The 23,053-nt window shown below is 40.2% G+C and overlaps 1 protein-coding gene across 3 annotated transcripts in view; it reads left to right on the top strand.

Annotated features, from left to right (window-relative positions):
• The window catches only part of ascc3 (activating signal cointegrator 1 complex subunit 3), a 251,624-nt gene that overhangs the window by 26,216 nt on the left and 202,355 nt on the right, over window positions 1-23,053 (top strand). For all 3 annotated transcript variants that reach the window (XM_041793322.1, XM_041793323.1, XM_041793324.1), the window contains exons 5-6: window positions 4,595-4,712; window positions 21,842-22,043. In XM_041793322.1, coding sequence (XP_041649256.1) covers window positions 4,595-4,712; window positions 21,842-22,043 — 320 coding nt within the window. The remainder of the gene's footprint in view (window positions 1-4,594; window positions 4,713-21,841; window positions 22,044-23,053) is intronic.

The following is a 23,053-nucleotide window of genomic DNA, read 5'->3' on the forward strand; positions in this document are numbered from 1 at the left end:
ATATAGTTATCTTTTGCACTGTGTTTTGCACCTTCAGAGTCCTTGACTCAAAAAATGACTGGTGATTGTTCTAAACACGTATAGGTTCACATTTCAAATGTCAAATCAAAACTTCATGAGCAATAACAAAATTTCTTCTTATAAAAGCCATGAAAAACAAATCAGTTTTTGTGTTTTTCTTCTTTTAAACTGCTGACAATTCCATATAATGTGCAATAATCATTAACCAGATGTTGAAAAGTCAAGTTCAAGTACTCCTGGGAAAAGGGACCAAAGCTCTTAGATTTGGGGCATTTCCTGACTATTTCCTGACTATATAAAGGGTTAACAGTTGCATTTATCTTTATTTCACAAAGATGCAACCTAAACGACTGAAAACGCTGTAATTCATATGCCAAGCCTGTATGTGGCGCTGTATTGCTCCCATGGAAATGCACTAAAAGAAAAGAAGAAGCTCACAGAAAACTGACACAAACTTTCTTCTAGTTCTGGTTGTTCTCTGCGTTGGATTTAAGAACATATGGTGTATGAGTTTCGCGATGGTGGTAAAGGAGCATCAGATTTTGCTGTAAAAGCAATAACAAGCTCAGTAGCCTCAGCGGCATGAACACAACCCTGCAGTCTGTCATGTTTGTTTTGGTTGGACCCGCGCAGACGTCTTCAGAGAGCTACACTGTGTGTGACGTTTGTTTCAAGAAAGATACGAATAGCCGTCCACACAGAGAAGAAACGGTAGTCGTTTACGGATTTATGCACTCTGGGACCTGTTTTCAGAAAGTGTCGTTTACAGTCACCCAAAACGCCATTTCCGTGTGGATGAAACACCGACATGGCAAACAACTTTTGCTATACTCCTGAATTCATCTCCATGTGGACAAGGCCTGAATGGGGGAGAGAGAGCTGCTTGTGTGTGTGTGTGTGTGTGTGTGTGTGCATGTGGCACTCAGGCTGAGTTCAGTAGGGACACACAGGAGCAGAGCGACAAAATCCCAGCGCAGCAAAAAAGTTAATATATTGGCTACATGTTGGCCAGTGTTGATTAATCTGTGATACGCTGTAATCGGCCCGCAGATTAATCGGTCGGGCTCTGTAACAAATAGGGCTGGGTATTGCCACTGATTTCCTGAATCGATTCGATTTCGATTCACAAGGTCCTGATTCGATTCAATTCATTGTTGATTCATTGAGGGATATTTCAGCTACAGTAGCTGTTTTGCTTGAATATGCAAGGCGGTCTTAGAGAACTAATGGCAGAAATTATACTTTCAGTTGAAGTATTAATAAGAAACCTTCTAACTAGGCTTATTTTTAAAAAATTAAAGTTCACACTAAAAACTGACCCCAAACTTGTTTCCTAAAAATACTTTTCATTGACCAACACATTTGATCAATCAACATAATAAAGTGCAACATAGACTTAACAGTCAGTAATAAAAGATCGATCTTTGAAAATATATGAATTGATATTGAAAATTCAAACAGAAACTCGATCTGAATTGGAAAATCAATTTTTTGAACCCAGCCCTAATAACAAAGGTTCAAAACTGCATGCGTTGCCACATATGGCACCGTGCACTAGTCCACGCTGCAGCTGGTGCTTTTATTTTGAAAGTAGGGAATAGGAAGTGTGGCGCTGAATGGTTTTACCACTGGTATAGATGTAGATATTATTACTGCACTATACTCCACTACAGAAAAACAACAAGTCCTGTGAGTGTGACGAGTGGTAAACTAAATCAAGGAGATAACAGGCAAAAAGCAGATGGAAGTTTATGACAAAGTTTTAAATAAGCATCATCTCTGTATCACAGCTGTGTTAGACAACCATGGATAAATAATCCTAGAAATAAAATATGTATTTGTAAACCAAAATAACATAAGTGTTAATATTGTTGACTAAAACTATGACTAAAAATGCTCATCAACAGCCTTTTTTCCATGACAAAAACTACACTAAGGCTGGCCACACACTACAGGATTTTAAGCCTGATTCGGGGCGAGATGTGCCTCCCCTGTTGATCGTGGAGGCGTATCCTGAGAGGAGCCTCGTCGCAAACAACTGTTTGCTTGAATGATCCTCATGTGTGGTGTCAACATGATTGTTTTACTGCACCAAATCGTGTCATAACCTCCAAAATCCTGAATTGTGACTATAAAACACGTTTGATATTTACGATTCTAGGTCGTAGTGCCTCTGACAAAGTACCCACAACAACCAATGAGAGCGAGCAGACGGGGTAGCATCCCAGCCAGACCATACGTACTTTCACTGCTCACAACTATGAACACAACTTTAACTTAATTCCAGCCAGGATTTCATCCCAAGTCTTTCCCATTTTCATGATTTTTGATTCACCTGTAACGCATGCCAGGGTAGCCTGTTGTGTAGGGACAGAAAGACAGTATCGACATACATCCCTGTTTGTTTTTTTTTCTGAAGTCACATGATCACCAAGGTCATCGGTAGGTCGGCAGGTGTGTGGTCTCCAGTGATCTGACAGTCTGGCTGAGTCGTCTCGTGTGTGCGTTCAGAGGACTAAAGATGAAAAATCTTTTTAAATTGTCCTGAAGTCTGTGGTCTCCCACGGTTTTAAAATAGTTTCAGATTTAAAGATCTAAGACTAACAAAAATAGATCAGTGATGACTAAAACTAGACTAAAATGTAATGTAGTTTTCGTCTGACATGCAAAATCTATGATATTTCTCCACTGTGAGTAAATCTGTCTAAAAACAATGCATCTGTATCTATTCTGCCTCTCAGCTGTAGAAAGCAGGGACCCCAGGTTTGGCAGAGAACACACTACCATGATTTAGTTCCAGATTTAGACAAGAAACTAAATGCTTGGACTAAAAGTAAAGACTAAAATGTGAGGACTTTCATGGACTAAAACTAGACTAAAATGTTTTTGAGTTTTTGCCGACTGAAACTAAAGAGGTTAGAAATGACTAAAATGTGACTAAAACTAAAAGACATTTCATCTAAAGACTAAGACTAAAATTAAAGATAGCTGCCAAAACTAACACTGCATGGAACCTGATTTTCAATACAATCCTTGATTTAGAGTTTGAAATGGATGACAGACTTATACATCTCAGGGCAAAAGCCCCATTACATGGAGTATAAGCGATATATTTCCCACCCCTGCATTTACCAAACATGCCTGACTCTATGGACAAAACCAGCACAATTTGACCTTCAGCAGTAATCGTTTAATTTGAAACTTGATTAATTTCTCAGCTCTAAACTGCAAGCAAACTCCTGCACACTGTCTTAATTGCACAAATGTGTTGGCAACATGTGAAGGAGTAGTAGGAAAAGGTGGGGTTACCCTTGCACCTGTACCTGTTTCACCTATTTTTCCAGATTTTGCCAGCATATTTCTGCATTTTGACCACAGCATCTCTCTTAGTCAAAAACAGGACTGAAGTTAATGAAGTTTCTGTGTTTTTTTAATCATTCCATTTAGATACCAATGAATGGATCCGTTTGAAACGCATTTAAAGAATTCTAATTCTTGACAACCTTCATTTGTGGGCATCTTCCCATTGCAGCTGTACAGTTTGGACCAGTGTTAACCAAAGAGCTTAACCAAAGAGCCAAACTGTTGAAAAATACCTTTGCAAGAGCCACAATCTAAATGGTGAAACGTGGCAAAAACGGCTTGAAATAGCATTAAAAATAAGTTAAAGGTGGCAGAAATGGTCCAAAAAAGGAAAAAGCGTGGCAAAATATGAGAGAAAGTGAGTAAAAAGGGCAAAAAGCAGTCAAGAGTGGCAAAATAGGGCAAAAAAACAAAACAAGAAAGAAGTGGTATTTAATGGCAAAAGGCAGTTTAAATGGGGAAAACAATAGTAAAAAGTGGCAAAAATTGGATAAAAGTGGCCAAAAGAAGTAAAAATGGGCAAAAAGGAGGAAACCAGTGGTATTTTAGGGCAAAAGGCAGCTTAAATGAGCGAAAAGTGGTGAAAAGGGGCAAAAATGGGCAACAAAAAAAGGAAAAAAGTGGTATTTAATGGTTAAGGTAGTAAATGAGTGAAAAGTGGTTAAAATGGTGAAAAAGGGCAAAAATTGGATAAATGTGGCAAAACTTAGATAAGTGGGACAATTTTGTTTTGCAATTAAAGCTTTCTGTGTAAGTCTGGAAAACAAACTGATTAATATGGTTAATTTCTGAGGTCAAAGTTTCCCTTTTCTAAGGTTTTCTGGGGGAATGATATTTCAGATGATGACATAAAAGAGCCACTTGTTGAGTATTACTGGTTTAGACAGCGTGTAGGAGTCTGTCTGCAGTTTTCGATGATTAAAAATGAAACATCCAGTACTGGGTGTGTGGGACTTCTGCTTTAGTTGCTGTGGTATCATTTTGGTTTGAATATAGTTTTCTTTTTAATAGAATCATACTTGAGCTCTTACTTTTGGTATTTTGACAGCCAGGTTTATCCCCACTCAGCTAAAAAGTATAGTGATATAATTTTTCTCGGGGCAGGCCCACCATTGCTGTGAGTGTTTGTGAATTATTTCCTAGCTGCTGTAGTTCTGGCTTGTATGTTCAGATTTTTCACCCCCTCCCTCTCTTCCTCTTTTCTCTCCAGCTGTTTGAGCTGCTGGGCCCCGAGGGGTTAGAGATGATCTCCACTCTGCTCCAGTGCCGTGCCGCCATCGTCGACTCCCTCCTCTCCATCCCACCTGACAGGAGCGGGTACCCACCAGGTAAAACTGCCTCATGGCAACCAGGTCATCTCCATGGTAACGCTTACTCCACTTGTATTGAACAGTCATGAATACAACACAAGACTTTGTCATGGTTAAAGGGTCCTAGACTTTCGCTGGCAATCGTTTCTGAGTTGGTAGAACAAAATCAAAGAATCAGTGATCATGGAGCTTCTGCACAGTTATTATGCACATCAAGTGATGAAGACTTCCACTCTAAAGGATGGCGTGGCATCAGTTTCATCCCCTGAGACATCATGTTTCTTTAACTGGAGACTGGGTAAGAAGAGGCCTGAGAGCGGAGGTCTGCAGGCAGACACCTCTGAGAATGAGATTACTGACCTCTAGTTCTAGTGATGACTACTGAGGGACCGGACCAGCTTATTGAGTGCACCCTTAGTCATCACTGTGCAACGTGTTTCAGGTCTAGGTTTGCCTTGATTTAAACTGCATTTTAACAGCTTTCTAAATAAAAAAGCACCTTCATGCAATTTCAGAGCGCATCACAGCCAGAATTTTATTCTCTATTTGCTGACTTACTTACCTGAAAGGTGTTGTTTTAAGTGAGCCTTTTGTTTTTGCTGTGATACTCTTGCTTAGAAACCGAATGGAGCCACTGCCACATGCACAGTGAAATTCAAGTGCAAATAAGATATAAAACCAACTACAGTATGACTGTTAGCCACGGTTTTTACAGAGAAATATCAGGCAGATTTCAAAATAGCCATTTGGCCTCAAAAGACAACATATAAAATGAGGTGTGCTCTCCACTGGTTTGGCAAATACTCTAAAAACAAACCAAAAAAACGAACTTCCACAGCAGCGCAGATTCCCTGAGCAGTGTCTTTTCAGTGAACAGTGGCTGGTTATACCTCAGTAGAATTAGAATCGGATTGGCTGTAAGTCCTGGCAGTTGGAAAAATAGCCGCTCGCCAGTGTGCTCTAAGATAACAACCTAAACCCGCTCTCGCTGCAGACATCTTTTTTATTTCATACTTTATTGCACGTTGTCATATTTCATCCATGATTTCTTTCATCCTGCCCTATTTCTATAGGCTACTTCTTAAACAAATTAGAGGCAAGAAAAGTGGTCAAAGTAGTAGAAAAGAGAGTTGAAGGGTCAAGAGTTCAGGAAACAGAAAACAAAAGCCAGTACTCTCAGGTTTAAATTCACTAAATTACATCGTGTCACCTTGCTCTGTTTCTTTCAGCCATTTACTCCAGTTATCTAATGCAGCCTTAGGTCACTTTACTGACACGTTCCAGCCAGTACAGGTCCCAGAATCCTGTGGTTGGCTTGTTTTGTTCCCCAATCCCGTTTCAGACTGGGAGCGTGTTTTGCTGCTTGCGTGTGTTGCGCATCTGCTCCGGCTCCTGCCGGTGCGGCTTTCACACAGGGCACGAGTTTGCTGCGTGTCAGCCGCATCTCCCTGCTGTCAAAGCCCTGTTCTTCTCCATAAGCTTTACCCAGTAAACCCCCCTAAAGCTCCTTGGTTCAGTGTGTAGAGGAAGTATGTCAGGAACTATTGAAAACAAAAGCATTCTGTACAAGTGAACGGAGTTTCTCTGCAGAATATCTAAACTGGGATTTTAATTTGAAAAGCACAAACCAGAAAGTACTTGCTGTGTTTGACTTTCCTGTGACATATTCTACCAGCATGGAGACAGAAAGTTTCACTACTAGGAAATCTTTAGAGAACAACTTTGTCAAATAGACGCATTTAAGCTTGTGGCCTTCCTCAGGGTTGTCAAGAAACATGTTGTAAATATATTCTATGTGCATATTTGCTGCAACAATGTAAATATGGCTCTCCATTTATCATTTTCCTGTCTAATAAAAAAAATAGGCAAGACTTCGAATCTCTTAACTGTCCGTGCCTGAGCCACGCGAGACGCTACACACACGCAGGCAGTCTGAAAGCCCTGACTTGTTAACATGCAATCAAACTGAAAATCCAGGCGTGTCGTGGTCGAGACGCTCGTGTCACGCTCCCAGTCTGAAACAGGCTTTACGGTCTTTGGTATACAGGGAAGGGAGATGTTCCACCACTGCTGCCCAGCATAACAGAAAACTCAACACAAAATGATATGTATATTTTACTGATGATTTCCTGAGTTAGAGTGCTTTCAGGATTATATGAAGCTGTTAGTTCTGGGTTTTAGAGTTTGGCTTAATCTGGGTACCAGGAGTTAGCAGGATTTATATAAAGCCAGACTACTATAGTCAGTTTCTGTGTTTTAGTTCCACTAAAGAGGCCGGATTTTGTTAGAATCTCGGTATTCATGTGTAACAAAACCAGATTTACTCAAGATATCACCCTATTAACCCTCTATGACCTACCACAGAACAAGTCTGCTAGAGCATATCTTTACATTTTCACATGCTGTAGGGCCATTTTCTGGAGTATTTGAATTGGCTATACATCAACACAACCCTTAGAACCCAAATTTCAATGATATGTAGGTGATAAGTCTATAGTAACAAATAAAATTGCTCAACAGTGCAAAAAAACAAAACAAACATTTTTACACATTTTCCTGAATAAAGAGATGTCACAGCTGTATCCCTCAAAGTTGTGATTGTAAAAAAGTTGCACAAGATCATTTCAAACCACAAAAGAAATATTTTGAGTATGTTCATAACTTCATTTTTGAAATACACTCATCTTTATAAACTGGCAAAAACGAAAATGAAATGAAATTGTGCTCAATTTGCAACAAAGACAGCATCTTTAGAAGAAATAAACTATTTACAGTAGTGCAGTTAAATCTCTATGTTTGCCAGATATATCTGAGTATACATGTGTTTGCAGAAGACCATGTTAAAACAATAAGAAGTGCAACTCGTAACCTGCAAGAAAACAACTCATTTATAGCCCAGATTATGTTACATACATTGTTTTTTGATGTGTGTGCTTTGTACTACATTTACACAAAAGAAGGAAGGATATTTCTAGAAGGAAACACATTGAATGTGTAATATGTTAATGTAACTCCTCTGGTTTTATATGCATAAGGAACTATTGCTTTTTCTCTTTTGGTTAGAATTCTACCCACAGTTGAAAATAGATATGCAAAATGGGAGTGCCGGCGATCCCGTAGGTTTTAAAGGGTTCATGAGTGCGCAATTACTGTGACATCCAAAACCTCCTGAGTATTGGTGTGGTTGAAATGGTGGAAATGTTGGAGGCATCCTTCGTGCTAATCTCCCGTTCCATGTCATGCTCAGTGGTGATGCTGCTCCTCTGCATATATGTGCTGATACGACCAGATCAGTTTCACTCTGTTGGAAAACTCTGTGACATTTGAATACGTCACATCCCTATTTGTAATCATGTCTGCATGCATCAACGACGAAAACTCCTCTGTTATCAGCTTCTTAAAGCTGGTGGAACAGCTGACTTCAAGTGTTTGAATAATTAGCAAATATTATTCCTCTTAATGCGTTCTTAATGCCGTCTTCTCCTCTAACCGTGCTGGTAAACTGGCTGAGCCCTGATGTTCTGTGTGAACAACTGTTGTACAGATCCTGGGTGGTTGCTGGAGTTTTTCTCTGGGTTGAGGGCTTGGTTGATGATAAATCAGAGCTTATTTACCTTTTATTCTGAGTCGGTCCACATTAGGAGACTGTAGCCTCTAAAACAGAGCTTTCCAGCATATTTATCGATGTAGATTTGTTTGATTGTTTGATGTCTTAATCAGGTCTCATCTCACAGACCTGGAGGATTTCTCTCTGTCCTTTCTGCTCTGGGGTTTATAGATAAGGACGGCCGTTATTCTGCAGTGATTGGTGTTTATGATGAGGCAGAATTAGAACACACAGAGGACAAAGACTGTGATCATGGGACTGATACTGTCTGATAATATCCACTGATTAAAAAAACCCTGCCAGTGGTTCTTGTTTTCATCGGACATGGAATTAACCCTTAGAGCTCACAGCTGTTTTTTCACCATCATGTCTCGCCTGGACTTTTTGTCTTAAACAGCTTCTAAAACATCAACCCTGTGATGCACAGTCAAGCTCCATACATCCTTTTTTACAGGACAAGCTGGGCTTTAGAATATATCTACTACAGTAAAGTCACTTGAATTTTTAAAAAGTTTTAAAAATTTGACTCTAAGGCAAAAGAAAAAAACAAATCAGAATTTGAAACTCATATTTTTATTTATAACACATGGAAAACATTAGTGACTAAGCCTTTTCTTTGCACAGATTTGTTCTCCCGTCTGTTGGGGACACAACGGTGAAAAAATAAACATTTTGTGACTAACTGTTTTCAAAATATCTACATATATACAAAGAAAAGTCCATGTGCTTTTTTTGCAGTTAGATTCATGTGTGCCTTTCCTCAAAGCAGTAGAGACAACTGGTCGACTACAACTCCCACAATGCATCGCAGTAAACATCATGGTGATGTCCTGGGCAAAAAGCCAAAGTGATTGATGGAAAACGGATTAAAAATGGTTAAAAAAAAGAGATTATTATCAAGATTATTATCGGATCTAACTATATGGATTCAATCTGTAAAGACCCTGAAAAGTCACCGAAGTCCCAGGCCCACAAGAACGGCGTCGTTTAGGGCTACGGAGACATCGAGGGTAGCAAACGAACGAAAGGAAAGTCAGCTTTCAGAGGAAGAAAAGAGCAAGTGTCTATGACTTATGATTTAAAAAATACCAGTGCTTTTGAAAACTTGTCTCTTGTTATTTATGACAATGCTGTCATAAGAGATCCCGGAAAGTCAGCCCAGTTCCAGGCTCACTAGAAACTGTTCTGTAAGAGCTACAAATGCATGGAGAACATGATCAGAAAGGCACAACGGAGAGCTTTCAGGTAAAAAAAACAATAAAGTGTTCAAACGTTAACAAGTGATTTATAGAGGGATGTGCCTGTGTGCCATGTGAGCTCTAAGGGTTAAAAAAATGAAATTACCTGAACCAGAAAATTCCATCTTATATGACATTTAAATGATTTCAGCTGTTGTCAGATTTGCTGTTTCTTGAGACAGTTGCTCTCCTCCTTACAACTTTGTCATATTTTTGATTTACCAGGAAATACCCGATCTTAACTTCACTGATTTCAGAAATAAAGGATGGAAATATGCCTACTTCTTTTTTATGGTGTATTTAAACCAAAAATGAAAGTTTAAAATCTGATAACAGCTGACATTTCAGCCTTTTTATTTATCTGAACTAATATTTTATTTTTCCATCTACAGAAGATCACCTTCTGCAAACTAAACTAGTTTTGTTTTTTTGTTTATTCATCAGGAGAGGTGACTGTAGATCTGATTTGGTGTGAAAATTCAGAGATTTTATTTCTATGTTATCTCAGCCAGCCTAGTTAAAGCTTTACTAGTGCATTTGGTGGATGTCTGTTTCCCTCAGTCAAAGAAAAATCCTCTATTTTTTCTTGTTTGAACTAAAATTGCACATCTTTGTTAATGAGGCATTCTCACCTGGACCAGAAAGACTCATTTAAAGCCTTTAAAATGCATTAAACCCATTCAAACCAGTCTGAGACTGCCATCAGCTCTTGGTGTAGATTGTGACTGGGATATTTCATGGCAGACTGCTGTTTCTTATCAGACAGTCAGAGTGTTACAGCTGCATAGTACTCATGTTTTTTACATGCTTGTGAAAGAGCTGGATCCACTGAAAGACTATTACCTAAAGATTGGCCTTACACTTCAACTCAATCCTTCATTATTTCTCTCAAGTCTTTCATGCCATCTAGCAGGAATGATGAAGACCTGACTAAAGCCTCCCTGGCGGGCAGACTCTATTTCTGTCCCTGCTCTGAAACCTCTCATGAATAAGAGAAATAATAGAATATCATGCCTTACTAATAGAGCAGAAGGCGGACATGTGTGCGCCGCTGCTAACGCCCAAATAAGCAGAGACTTGTGAGAAAATGGCTTACACTGGTTTTCGCTGTAGTTATCTGGCTCTGCCTGCAGCTTAAAGCTGAGTTCATTGATTTTGCATGAGATAGTATTTCAGGAGGCTTGATAGTGAGCTGTACTACAGCAGTCCTTCCTATTGATGTACCTTCCCTCCATGCCTGCAGTATTTTTTTTCCTTTACTACAAACGCCGTCCTCCATCCTGAGCCAGCATTGTCTTGTTTCCTTTGTCCTAAGGTGGCACCCTCCTCTTCTTGTTCCCCCTCTTTATTGTGAGAGTGAGCAGAGCTGTACAGTAAGTGGTTAGAGATATTGGAGGAGAGATAAGGACGGATCATTTCTCATTGCCAGAGCTGTCCTCTGATCCATATGCAAGGTAGACATCAAAGAGTGGCTGAAGATAAGAAGAGAGAGCTCCTGCCCTGTCAGAATAATCCTCCAACTATTTAAAGGCACACACGCTCATCCTTTAGAGGCTTTTGGACTCATGGAAAATTCACTGGGCCTAAATATAGATTTTAATTTTGGACTTGAAATGAAACATGAGCTAATTAATGTGGGCTTGTTACTCTGTTCACCCAATTAGCTGGTTAAATCACTGATGTAAGTGCATATTAAATAAGAGTTAACTGAAACATTTTCAGCCCCAACAAAGGCACCCAGACATGATGTGTTGAATTAAATCAAGGAAACCATTTACTGATATGTAATCACCCTGATTAATAACTGGGCCTTTAGAGCACTCAAGTGTGTGCATAAAAATATATTTAAGTATCAAACTAATAGTCTTGCATCACCACAAACTAGTCTGTTATTTTAAAGGCACCCTTAGGATGTCTTACCACCATGGGTTTATTTAAGTAATAGGGATGAAAGCATTTGTACTTGTACATATAGGGATACATGGTTGTTATATATCAGCAGATTTTTTTTATACAATAATATGAAAAAGTTTAATCATACATCAATGTGATTCCAGTGCCAGATGTTAGAGCTGCCCCTGCCATAGGCACTAATGCAACCCCATACCATCAGAGATGCAGGCTTTAGACCTGAGCCAGGAGAACAAGCTGGATGCTCCCTCTCCTCTTTGGTCCACAGGACACGCCGTCTGTGGTTTCCTCTGACCACAGAACAGTTCTCCATGTTTCCTCAGTCCATGTTTAATGAGCTTTAGTCCAGAGAAGACACTGGTGTTTCTGGATCCTGTTCACATATGGCTTCTTCTCTCCATGATCCAGCTTTAACTGTCATTGGTGGATGGCATGGCCAACTGTGTTGACAGATGATGATTTCTGGAATGTTCCTGAGCCCATGCAGTGATTTCAGAATCATGCCTGCTTTTAATGCAGTGGCCCCTGAGGGCCTCTTCAGCCTTGTCCCTTGCTCACAGAGATTTCTCCAGATTCTCTGAATCTGTTGATGATATTATGGACTGTAGATGGAGAGAGACTCAAAGTCTTCACTAGGGCTGGACGATTTCAGAAGATAATCTAATTGCGATTTATTTTACCCAAAATTGCAATTGCAATTTAGTATGTGATTATTTCTTAAGTTCCTCATCTTGTGTATTTTCCAACAAAAACAAGCAATAATTCATTCTCTACTATAACCAACAAAATATTATCTTCAACCAGGGCTGAACACTTTTGATAAATCTCTTATTGTGATGATTTTGACTCATTTTGCAAATTCGATACTGTTGTATTGAAAGGAATGATATTTTTTGTATAATTCTCATATTTAATAAGAAATACATACAAAAAAAAAGTTTTTTTTTTTTACAGATCTGATAAACAACATTTACAGTTAAATTCTTAACAAAGGAAGCTGAGGCTGAGCTGAAACAAGGATCTATGAACCTGCATTAATGTGGTTTTATTTGTGTACCTGAATAAATATAAATCTGACTGCAGCAGCTACAGTCATGTGCTGCTTCAGTCATCAGCTGTTGGTTTCTTGTTGTGAAGAAGTTTAGATCAGCGTAAAAATTTCACTTGCCAGACAGCTTTGAGATTAGTGTTGCCTTGACGACTGAGGGTTAAAAAAGGCTGATTAAATTTTCCACTATTTGCATGCCATCAGGAAGAGTGGGATTTAGTGGGGATGCCTGTCTCTTGCTGATTAGCTTTTTAAATTGCAGTTTGCAGCTTGGCACTGGTATGTTTATCAAAGAACGGATTCTCTCCAAGGCTCCTCTCCACGTTTCAGCAGCTGATAGAGGCTGAAGACAGAAGAATAGACAGTCTGAAAGACAACGGCCACACGCCCAACAGAGTTTTCAATCAAGGTTTAAACATGTTCAGTCAGTTTTACTCCATGATACTGCTGTATAACTGCAAATGTCCTTAATGCTGTGGACAGAGCAGATTACTGCTGACTTTCACAAACGTCTGGCTCTTAATCTATTCAACAATAATGGAAACAGAGACTCTGGTTTAAAGGAACTTCATCGATAGCACCAGGAGTTAGAAGGTGCACAAAAAGGCAGCTGTCTTCAGTTACTGTCTGTCTGTATCTCTGCAGATGATTCTGCTTTCAGTAAAAAGTTTTGGAACAAACAACACTAATCGGTCATTTTTAGTCTTCTTTGTAAAATATGAAGCCTGAGGATAACCCCGCTATCCTGGTTGTCCCACATTGCTCTGAATAAATCACAGAGCTAAGGCTGTGAGGACTTTTAAGAACTCAGTCCTATTTTAATGCTACTTTAGAACAGGGGTTCTTAACGTTGGGGGCGGGACCCCATTGGGGGTTGCAAGACACTGAGAGGGGGTCTCCAGATGCCTTAAAAAAATGAAGAATAATTTTTAAATTACACTGTTGCCACTTACACCAATTTTGCCAAATTTTAACCAGTTTTCATTACTTTTTACCACCAATTTGATCAGTTTTAACACATTTCTGCAGCTTAAAACCAATTTTTGTCATTTTAAACCCTTTCGATCACTTTATTTCTGCCTGTTTTTACCACTTCTAAACTAAATCTTGCAGCTCTGCCTATTGTTGGCTCTGTTGACACATTAATGCCATTATTAACCCCTTTTACTACTTTTTAAGCCACATTTCACCATTTCATATGCCCATTCTTGCCAGTTTCTTTTTTTTCTGCCTCAGCAGAATGGTGCTACTAGCACCCATTTTTGCCTTTCGTTTTTTTGTTAATTTGCCACTTTTATCTAATTTTTTTGGCATTTCTAAGTAGAGCCTGACTGATATGGGATCTCTGTGGCCGATGCTGATACCGATATTGGGGGCTAAAAAAAGCCAATAACCGATATTTTGGCCGATATATGAAATAAGAACATTGATATACACAGGATATATAGTGTACATGAACACAAATGTGGACATGTGAAAAAACAGCTGCATTTATCTTTGTTTGTTTCACAAAGATGCAACTTAGACAACGTTAACTCACTGTATAATAGTCTTATACTGTGGCTGTGGACCATATTAGGAAATATTAGGAAAATGATAAGTGGAGAGCCATATTTACATCATTGTGGCAAATATGCACATAGCATATGTTTACAGTGTGTTTCTTCATAACCCTGAGGAAGGCCACAAGCTTAAATGTGCCTGTTTTACAAAGTTGTTCTCTAAAGATCTACTATTAGTGAAACTTTCTGTCTCCACACTGTTAGAATATGTCACAGGAAAGATAAACACTGTATGAATGCTTTTCTGGTTTGTGCTTTTCAAATTAAAAGCCCGGTTTAGCATTTCTGCAGAGAAACTCCGTTCACTTGTACAGAATACTTTTTTTTTTTTTTTTTTTTTTTTAGTTCCTGACATACTTCCACTGTACACTGAATCAAGTCACTTTAGGGGGGTTTATTGAGGTAAAACTTATGGAGAAGGACAGGGCTTTGAGAGCAGGGAGATGCAGCTGACATGCAGAAAACTTGCGGCCTGTGTGAAAGCCGCAGCGGCAGTAGCCGTAGCTGCGTGCGCGGCACATGCAAGCAGCAAAACATGCTCCCAGTCTGAAACAGGTGTTTAGTCCTCTTCTCTGCTGCAGCCAACTGAGTCCAACTACTGCAGGGACTGCTGCATGAGGCCTGGGTTGCCTGTGAGTGCTTAGGGATGGGGAGGGTCCCACAGCAGCACCTGCTGCTCACTGAGAGGCACTACAATGATATGTGCTTTCATGTCTGAGTCCCCAAAACTCTCCAATAACACCAGAAAAAAAGTCGCTAGATTTGTCGCTAGTCTCTTTTTTGAAAAAGAGTCACTAGAGGGGTCTGAAAACTCCCTAAATATAGCGACAGAGTCGCTAAGTTGGCAACACTGAGTGAGGGAGAGCTGCTGCTGAACTTGCTTGTGTCTGAGAGGGAGGGGCCAGACACACGGGCTGAGTTCAGCAGGGACACACAAAGAACGACAGAATCCCCACGCAGCAAAAAACGTTAATATATCAGCTACATATTGGCCGATGTTGATTAACCTGTGGTACGCTATAATCGGCCCGATTAATCGACCCACCAATCAATTGGTTGGTCTCTATTTCTAAGCCATTTCTGCTACTTTAAAATCCAATTTCACCACCTTTCCCAGCATTTTTTGCCATTATTAACCCATTTTAGCTATTTATATTGTATTTTAATTCTGTTATCAACAATAGGATTAACATTTTTAAGAGGGCTACTTGCACCTTTATTTTGGGGGTCACGGGCTGAAAAGGTTGACAACATGCATGGATAGATGGATGGATGGATGATAGATGGATGGATGGATGATAGATGGATGGATAGATGGATGGATGGATGGATGGATGATGGATAGATGGATGGATGGATGGATGATGGATGGATGGATGATGGATGGATAGATGGATGGATGATGGATGGATGGATGGATGGATGGATGATAGATGGATGGATGGATGATAGATGGATGGATAGATGGATGGACAGATGTTGGATGGATGGAAGGAGTGTTGCATAGATGGATGGATGGATAGATGGATGGATGATGGATGGATGGATGGGTGGACAGATGTTGGATGGGTGGATGGAGTGTTGCATAGATGGATGGATGGATGGATGGATGGATGGATGGATGGATAGATGGATGATGGATGGATGGATGGGTGGACAGATGTTGGATGGATGGATGGAGTGTTGCATAGATGGATGGATGGATGGATGATGGATGGATGGATGGATGGATGGATGGATGGGTGGATGATGGATGGATGGATGGGTGGACAGATGTTGGATGGATGGATGGAGTGATGGATGGAGTGTTGCATAGATGGATGGATGGATGGATGGATGATGGATGGATGGAAGGAGTGATGGATGGATGGACAGATGTTGGATGGATGCTTTTTTTTAATCCTGAGGGGAATTCTGCCACACTGAAGTGTTTTTTAAGATACTTTTCCCCTCCTCCTCCAGTCTTGTCTGTTTACTGTAACGGCTCCAGAGGAGGGAGAGCCATTGTCAAAGTTAGAGCTTTTTTCCATCTCCTCTTAATCAGAGTGTGGAGGAACCAGGGCTGAAGCCCGGTGGGGCGCTGACAGCTCTGACCTGGAAGAAAGAGCCTCCTGTGGAGTGTTTGTGTTAGTGTGTGCAAATGGCTGGTGCTGGGTCATTAAGCATATTTCTTTTTCAGCTCCAGTGTGGTACAGTCAGAGTGGATTCAAGTCTTCATCTACCGTAACATAGAGATCTTTTATGAGTTTAGAAAGAAGACGGTGCAGACGTTTGACATTTCAGGCGTTTCATCTGAGGCGTTTAATCACACTGGAGAAATGGGTCCAAGGTTTAAGTATTTACATCTTGATGTTGCCATTTCAAATGTGAAATATGTAGATTTTTTGCACTATGTTGTGCAGTTTTTAGTTACTAGTTATATCTAACCAGTAAATAAACTGATCTGATACCAGCATGAACTTTCTGGGCTGCACAGTCTGTCCAATGATGGTTTTCTCTGAAAAGAGTCTTCTATTTAAAAAAGAAGGCAGCAGCACAGCAGCAGAGGTGTGCAGCATTTGCAGCATGTGTCTACATTACCATTCCTTATTTTGACTGAAAATCCCCTGGAGGGAGCATGCACACATACCTGACATGGATTTATTTTGTAAATATGAGACCGCTTTGTGGTGGGGAGGGATGTGTACTGATCAGTTTAAATCGAGCACCAAGGAACTCTGCATGATCAGACAAGTTCATCTTGTTGAATAGGTTTTTGTATCTGTTGCATATATATTGAACTAAAAAACTCACTAAAAATCTGCATTTTGAGTAAATTTGAGCTCATAAACTCACCAGGAGGCCGCCATGTTTTGGTCCGCGCTGGCTTCTGTGGAGAAACTCCCTTCGTATGTCCATGATGCTTTTATTTTGAAAAGCTCCCATCGTGCTCCCACTATACACTGAATCATTCACTTGTAGGGAGTTGTATTGAGGTAAAACTTAGGAGGAATGACAGAGCTTTGACAGCAGGGAGACAAAACCAACATGCAGAAAACTTGTACGGCATAGGAACGGTGAGGAGCGCTCATAGGGAGCGCTGCGGAACTGTGGCATTACACTACCAGCGCGGACCAAAACATGGCGGCCTCCTGGTGAGTTTATGAGATCAAATTTACTCAAAATGCAGATATCTAGTGAGTTGTTTAGTTCAATATACATATGAGAGATACAAATGTCTGTCCAACAAGATGAACTCATCTGATCATGCAGAGTTCCTTTTAAAGGTGGCAGTGGTGGGTGGTCACTGTTGGGCTATCTGGTGACTACAGCTGGAACTATGTGACCTACCACCAGATCAGCCAAGAACTTGGGTTTTAGTAGCTGGTTTTAGCCTGTAGAGGGAGGAGACTATGATTACTACTAGTACTAATATCTAGATATTTTTTCACTTTTTTTGTTAGATATTTTTTAACCTAAACAGTCTCTTTTTGATAAAATAGTTGCTTTCCTAGGTGATTAAAAGAAAACAAATATTTCAGTGATATTAGACATGAACGTTTAGTGTGATTGCGCATTTGTCTGTCCTTCCTGGGTTGAGTCGCAGTGGAAGGCTGATTAATCAGTCACCAGCCCAGCTATCTCTCTCCCCACTGGCATTTTCCAGTTCCCCTTGGAGGATTCCAAGGCATTCCTTGTCCAGATGGGATATATACTCCCTCCTGTGAGTTTGGAGTCTACCTGGGTCTCCTCCCAGTTAGACATGCACCTAAGACCTCCACAGGAAGGTGGCCAGGAGGCTTAGTGGTCAGATATCTGAGCCACCTTAACTGGCTTCTTTTAATGCCAAGGGGCAGAGGCTTCGCTCCAAGATGCCCTTAGATGTCTGAGCCCCTCACCCTGTCTCTGAGGCAGAGCCCCTCACCCTGTCTCTGAGGCAGAGCCCCCCACCCTGTCTCTGAGGCAGAGCCCCCCACCCTGTCTCTGAGGCAGAGCCCCTCACCCTGTCTCTGAGGCAGAGCCCCCAGCAGCCCTCATGAGGGATCACATTTCCACAATCTGTGATCTTTTCCTTTTGGTCACTACCCAAAGGTGATGACCATAAGGGAGGGAGCGAGCCAAGTAAAGGACAAAATAACAGATCCATGATCATTACATTTAAATAAATACTTTTAATGCATTTTTAATATATTGATTAGAAACTGACATTTTATTTCCACCTCCATTAAAAAAAATCTTAACACAAGTATTTTCTAAAGAAATTTGAGGCTTTTTTTTTTTAACCTTTGAATCAAACGTATAATTTGACTGAACATTACAGATGTTTGTGTTACAGTGGTATAACAGATTATGACGACATGCTAATGTTCAAAAGGCTATTGTTGAAAATCCAAAATGGATTTTAAAGACGACTGTTTTAAATTTATAAAAACACGTCACAGCCATCTTGTAAACAAACAGAAATCTGTCCTGGTCTTGCTCTTCTCCATGATTACGGCTCCATGATCGCTTGTGGAAATGAGAATCCTGGAGATTTGGAGGCAATCACTGCAGCAGACACATAACAAGGTGCAATCGCTCCCAGAGAGAGGCAGAGTAAAGGATGGGGAACGGTTTAGACAGAGGAATTGGTGCATAGAGGGTGACAGAGTTAACGGGGCCGGGAGTTGGAGAGGTAATGGGAGGGAGGGGGAAAGTGACAGGAAGAGGGGAGCTGCTGAAACGAGGGGAGGGGAGGGGACGGGGGCTGGAGGGAGGGAGGGGGGTGTAGCAGGTAGAGCCGCTAGATGAGATAAAGAAGAAATCATTCAGTCAATCAGGCCGGGCCGCAGTGCAATCATCAGATCTCATCTGTTTTCAAGAGCAATTCTGCCTTTTATTGAGCTGTTGTGGCTCAAACAGGGAGGCTGCAAAGGGAACATTAACCCTTTCAGTGCTACATGCACCTGCAGCAGACAGCAGTGGCCAACAGAATGAAATACAATTCTTTTTTTTTTTCACTACGAATGGCTGAAGTTATTTTTCTTTTCACATGCATTTAGGACGGCTCCAATTATGTCAGACATCAACATAGTTTTGATTGACAGTCAGATCAGGATTATTGAATATTTAACCTTTACACTTTAAAAATGTAATAACGCATATACACAAGCAAAAAATCTACTCATACATTTATAGAAACAGGGTCATCCAAAGTAATAGTTCTAATCCAGTTTCTTGTTTTCATGGCTTGTTGCTTTTCTATTTTTTATTATAATAATAGAGTCTATTAACTAGATATGACACTGTAAAATGTAAATAAAAACAGAAGTCAAGAATTGTCCAATCACATAAACCCGTATCTGATTCACAATAGAACAGAAACGACATATCAGATGATAAACTGAGACGTTTTACCAATCAATGAAAATCTTTGTCTTAAAATTATGGAATAATTTTGGAAAAATGTTTCTCAAGTCTTTGAATCTCCCTCCATCTACAGTCCATAATATCATCAAAGATTCAGAGAATCTGGAGAAATCTCTGTGAGCAAGGGACAAGGCTGAAGGGGCCCTCAGGGGCCACTGCATTAAAAAGAGGCATGATTCTGTACTGAAATCACTGCATGGGCTCAGGAACAGTCCAGAAATCATGGTCTGTCAACACAGTTGGCCATGCCATCCACCAATGACAGTTAAAGCTGGATCAGGGAGAGAAGAAGCCATATGTGAACAGGATCCAGAAACACTGCCGTCTTCTCTGGACCAAAGCTCATTAAACATGGACTGAGGAAACATGGAGAACTGTTCTGTGGTCAGAGGAAACCACAGACGCCGTGTCCTGTGGACTAAAGAGGAGAGGGAGCATCCAGCTTGTTCTCCTGGCTCAGGTCTAAAGCCTGCATCTCTGATGGTATGGGGTTGCATTAGTGCCTATGACGTGGGCAGCTCTAACATCTGGAAAGGAACTATCAGTGCCAATGCTGAAAAGTAGATGGTAAACATGATCCTGTCCCAACTTTTTTTTGAGATGTTTTGTTGCCATCAAATTCAACATGAGCTAATATTTTTCATGAAGGTGAACTGTCTCAGTTTAACATCTGATCTGTTGTTTCTTTTCTATTGTGAATCAAATATGGGTTTATGAGATTTGACACTCATTGACTTCTGTTTTTATGTACATTTAACACAGTGTCCCAACTTTTTTGGAACTGAGGTTGTATGTTATGATCCTTTTTGTGTGACCCCTTAGACTATGAGCCATGCCTGCACAGGTTTGAGTCAGTCTTAATTTTGGCATTTTTAGTCTTTAAATGAAATGCATGTTAGTTTTAGTCTCATTTTAGTCATTTTTATCCTTATTAGTTTTAGTCTAGTTTTAGTCCATAAAATTCCTCACATTTTAGTCTTTACTTTTATTCCAAGCATTTATGTTCTTGTCTAAATCTGGTACCAAATCATGGTAGTGTGTTCTCTCCATTCTGCTAAACCTGGGGTCCCTGCTTTCTACAGTTGAGGGACAGAATAGATACAGATGCATTGTTTTTTGATAGATTTGCCCACAGTGGAGAAATATTAGAGATTTTGAATGTCTGACAAAAACTACATTACATTTTAGTCTAGTTTTAATCATCTTGACAAAAACTAAACTTAGTTTTTGTCAGTTTTGGTCATCACAGATCTGTTTTTTTAGACTTAGTCTGGTTTTTGTCATGGAAAAAAGGCTGGTCTCAGTTTTAGGCAGAGTTTTAGTTGATGAAATTAACACTGTGTTTGAGCTCTAGTTTACCACCCTGGCCACACTTGCAGAAGGACAGGCCAATCTGTGGATGGTAGAGAGGGAAGAACATGTCTGTCACCCATGGTAAAAGTCAGAGAACTCCCTGTGGGTATATGATCACCCCTCCTTTATCGATGAGTAAAGCTCACCATGACAGCACTGCGCACTGCTGTGTTGTTGAATAAACCTTACCCATTTGAAGTTGTCCTGATGTTTGTGGTCTTCCATGTTTTTATAATCGTTTCAGATTTTAAAATGGTCTAGTGTGTGGCTGGCCTTTGTCTGAATCAAAATCACAGTGTTTGGGTCCACACCATCTGCAGTCTGTAGCAGTGTGCTTTTGCCCGGTGATTCCTGCATTGTTTTTGTGTGCCTCCCTCCCTCTCATATCTAATTAAAGCTGGAAACAGGTGCTTAGAAAGACAAATCTTCGCTTAGCTTAATTAAATGATGCATACTGAATCTGTTTAGTGGGTAACATTTATTTTTCTCTAAAATGTGGTTGGAGTCTGGGACATTTTTAAGTATCGTGTTTGTTTCTTATGAATTGCAGATGAAAAGAAATCACCACTTCTATCATCTTTTCATCGTCAGGCTTGTTAAACTTAACCTGATGTGCATTTCACTTCCTGTTGATTATTTGCATCATATTTGTATAATTAAACATCACTTCCAATAGACTAAAGTTTGTAAAGCCTTTTCTGATAAAAAACATTTAAAAATATTCCCAAACATGGCATCACAGTTTAGTATTATGAGCACTAAAAATATGTCTAGAATTCAAGTATTTATCAATGTTTTAGAAAAGTACTCTATGTTTCTACACTCAGACCTGTTTCGGATGAACATTTTTGTGCAGATGTGTTTTTAGTAAAATGTCTTCAGATTGTGTTTTAAATATAATTTCCATGTATTTATCTGTGACAACATTTTAATGCTTTATATCACTTTTACTTTTTAATACTCACATGAACTTGTAGCTTGCAGGTGTGAAGGTGCAGAAATCAAACCGTTGAAGTTATTGGTGCTCTTCTTTCTTCCAGATGTGAGCAGAAAAGTCAGCGGTGAAGTGACGAAGCCCGCTTACGGCTGTCAGGTGACCATCCAATCAGAGCAGGAGAAACAGATGATGAAGATGTACCGCAGGGAGGAGAAGAGGGAGAGGAAGAGAGGAAAAGGAGCGGATGACAGTGACGCTTTAGATGCCGCCATGAGCTTTGACCCCAGAGAGATGAGAGCCCTGCGGTATAAAACTTTCCCTCACTGTCTCTTTGTCTGTCCTCTCTGCGTGCTGGTATTGAAACCGACAAGCTTCTGCACTGGAGCTTCATAAAAAAATTAAAATGAAAGAAAGAGACGCTGCAGCTCGTCACACTTTTTCTGAAAGTTTAATTTCAGCAGCTGGAAAAAAAAAAGAGCAGCGATCTGTTTAATTAAAAAGTTAGAACGGTTAAATCCAGCCCAGTGTGAAGGAACAGATTAGCAGGGAGGTAAGCCACTTTAGGACGAAACACAAAGCTTCACATCTCAGTCTACATTTCATCATCAGCTGCAGAACATCCACTCTGCTGCAGAACACAGGGAAATCCAGGGCTCTGTTTGGCTGTGGATGTGACGCTGTGATCATGTTTTACTGGAACACTGGGACTCACTGACCAGCTGTTATTCCAGAAGTTTCTTCTGTATAATCCATATGAACCATTTTTAATGTGATCCTAACATTCACCAAAGTTCAAAGGAGGATTTTTTCTTTAGCTGACCACAAACCAGAGGAGTTTTAAAACTTAAACAGACAGGACAGTTTCGCCTGAATTTTAACGTAGCCCTCTGTGTGATGATTCAACCACACCAGCTTGTAGTTCTAACAGCTCAGTGGAGATTCCACAGACCTGAGATTTCACAGAAACTCACAGGATCAAACATGACTGTAGAGGAAAAGCAAACATTGAGGAGAACTGATGTCCTTAGCGCTCTGTCCTGTCATGCATTAAAGTTTTAGAGTCAATCAAAAGACAAGGAAAAGAATAGGTAGTAGGGATGTTCTGATACCATTTTTTCCTTCCCAATATGAACTGAATGGTTTGACCTCAGAGAACACAGTACCATGTGTCAGAGCTGTGTCTGCGCCGTGCCAAGCCATGGCACGCATGCATCTGTGCCCCGGTATATATGTGTGTCTTTTGTCTTTTGCAAAACTGTCCCGACATCATTAACAGGAGTTCTGTTATCACTTTTAAAGCATCTTCATACACAGG

Source organism: Cheilinus undulatus, linkage group 8 (assembly GCF_018320785.1).
Source record: "Cheilinus undulatus linkage group 8, ASM1832078v1, whole genome shotgun sequence".
Taxonomy (NCBI): Eukaryota; Metazoa; Chordata; class Actinopteri; order Labriformes; family Labridae; genus Cheilinus; species Cheilinus undulatus.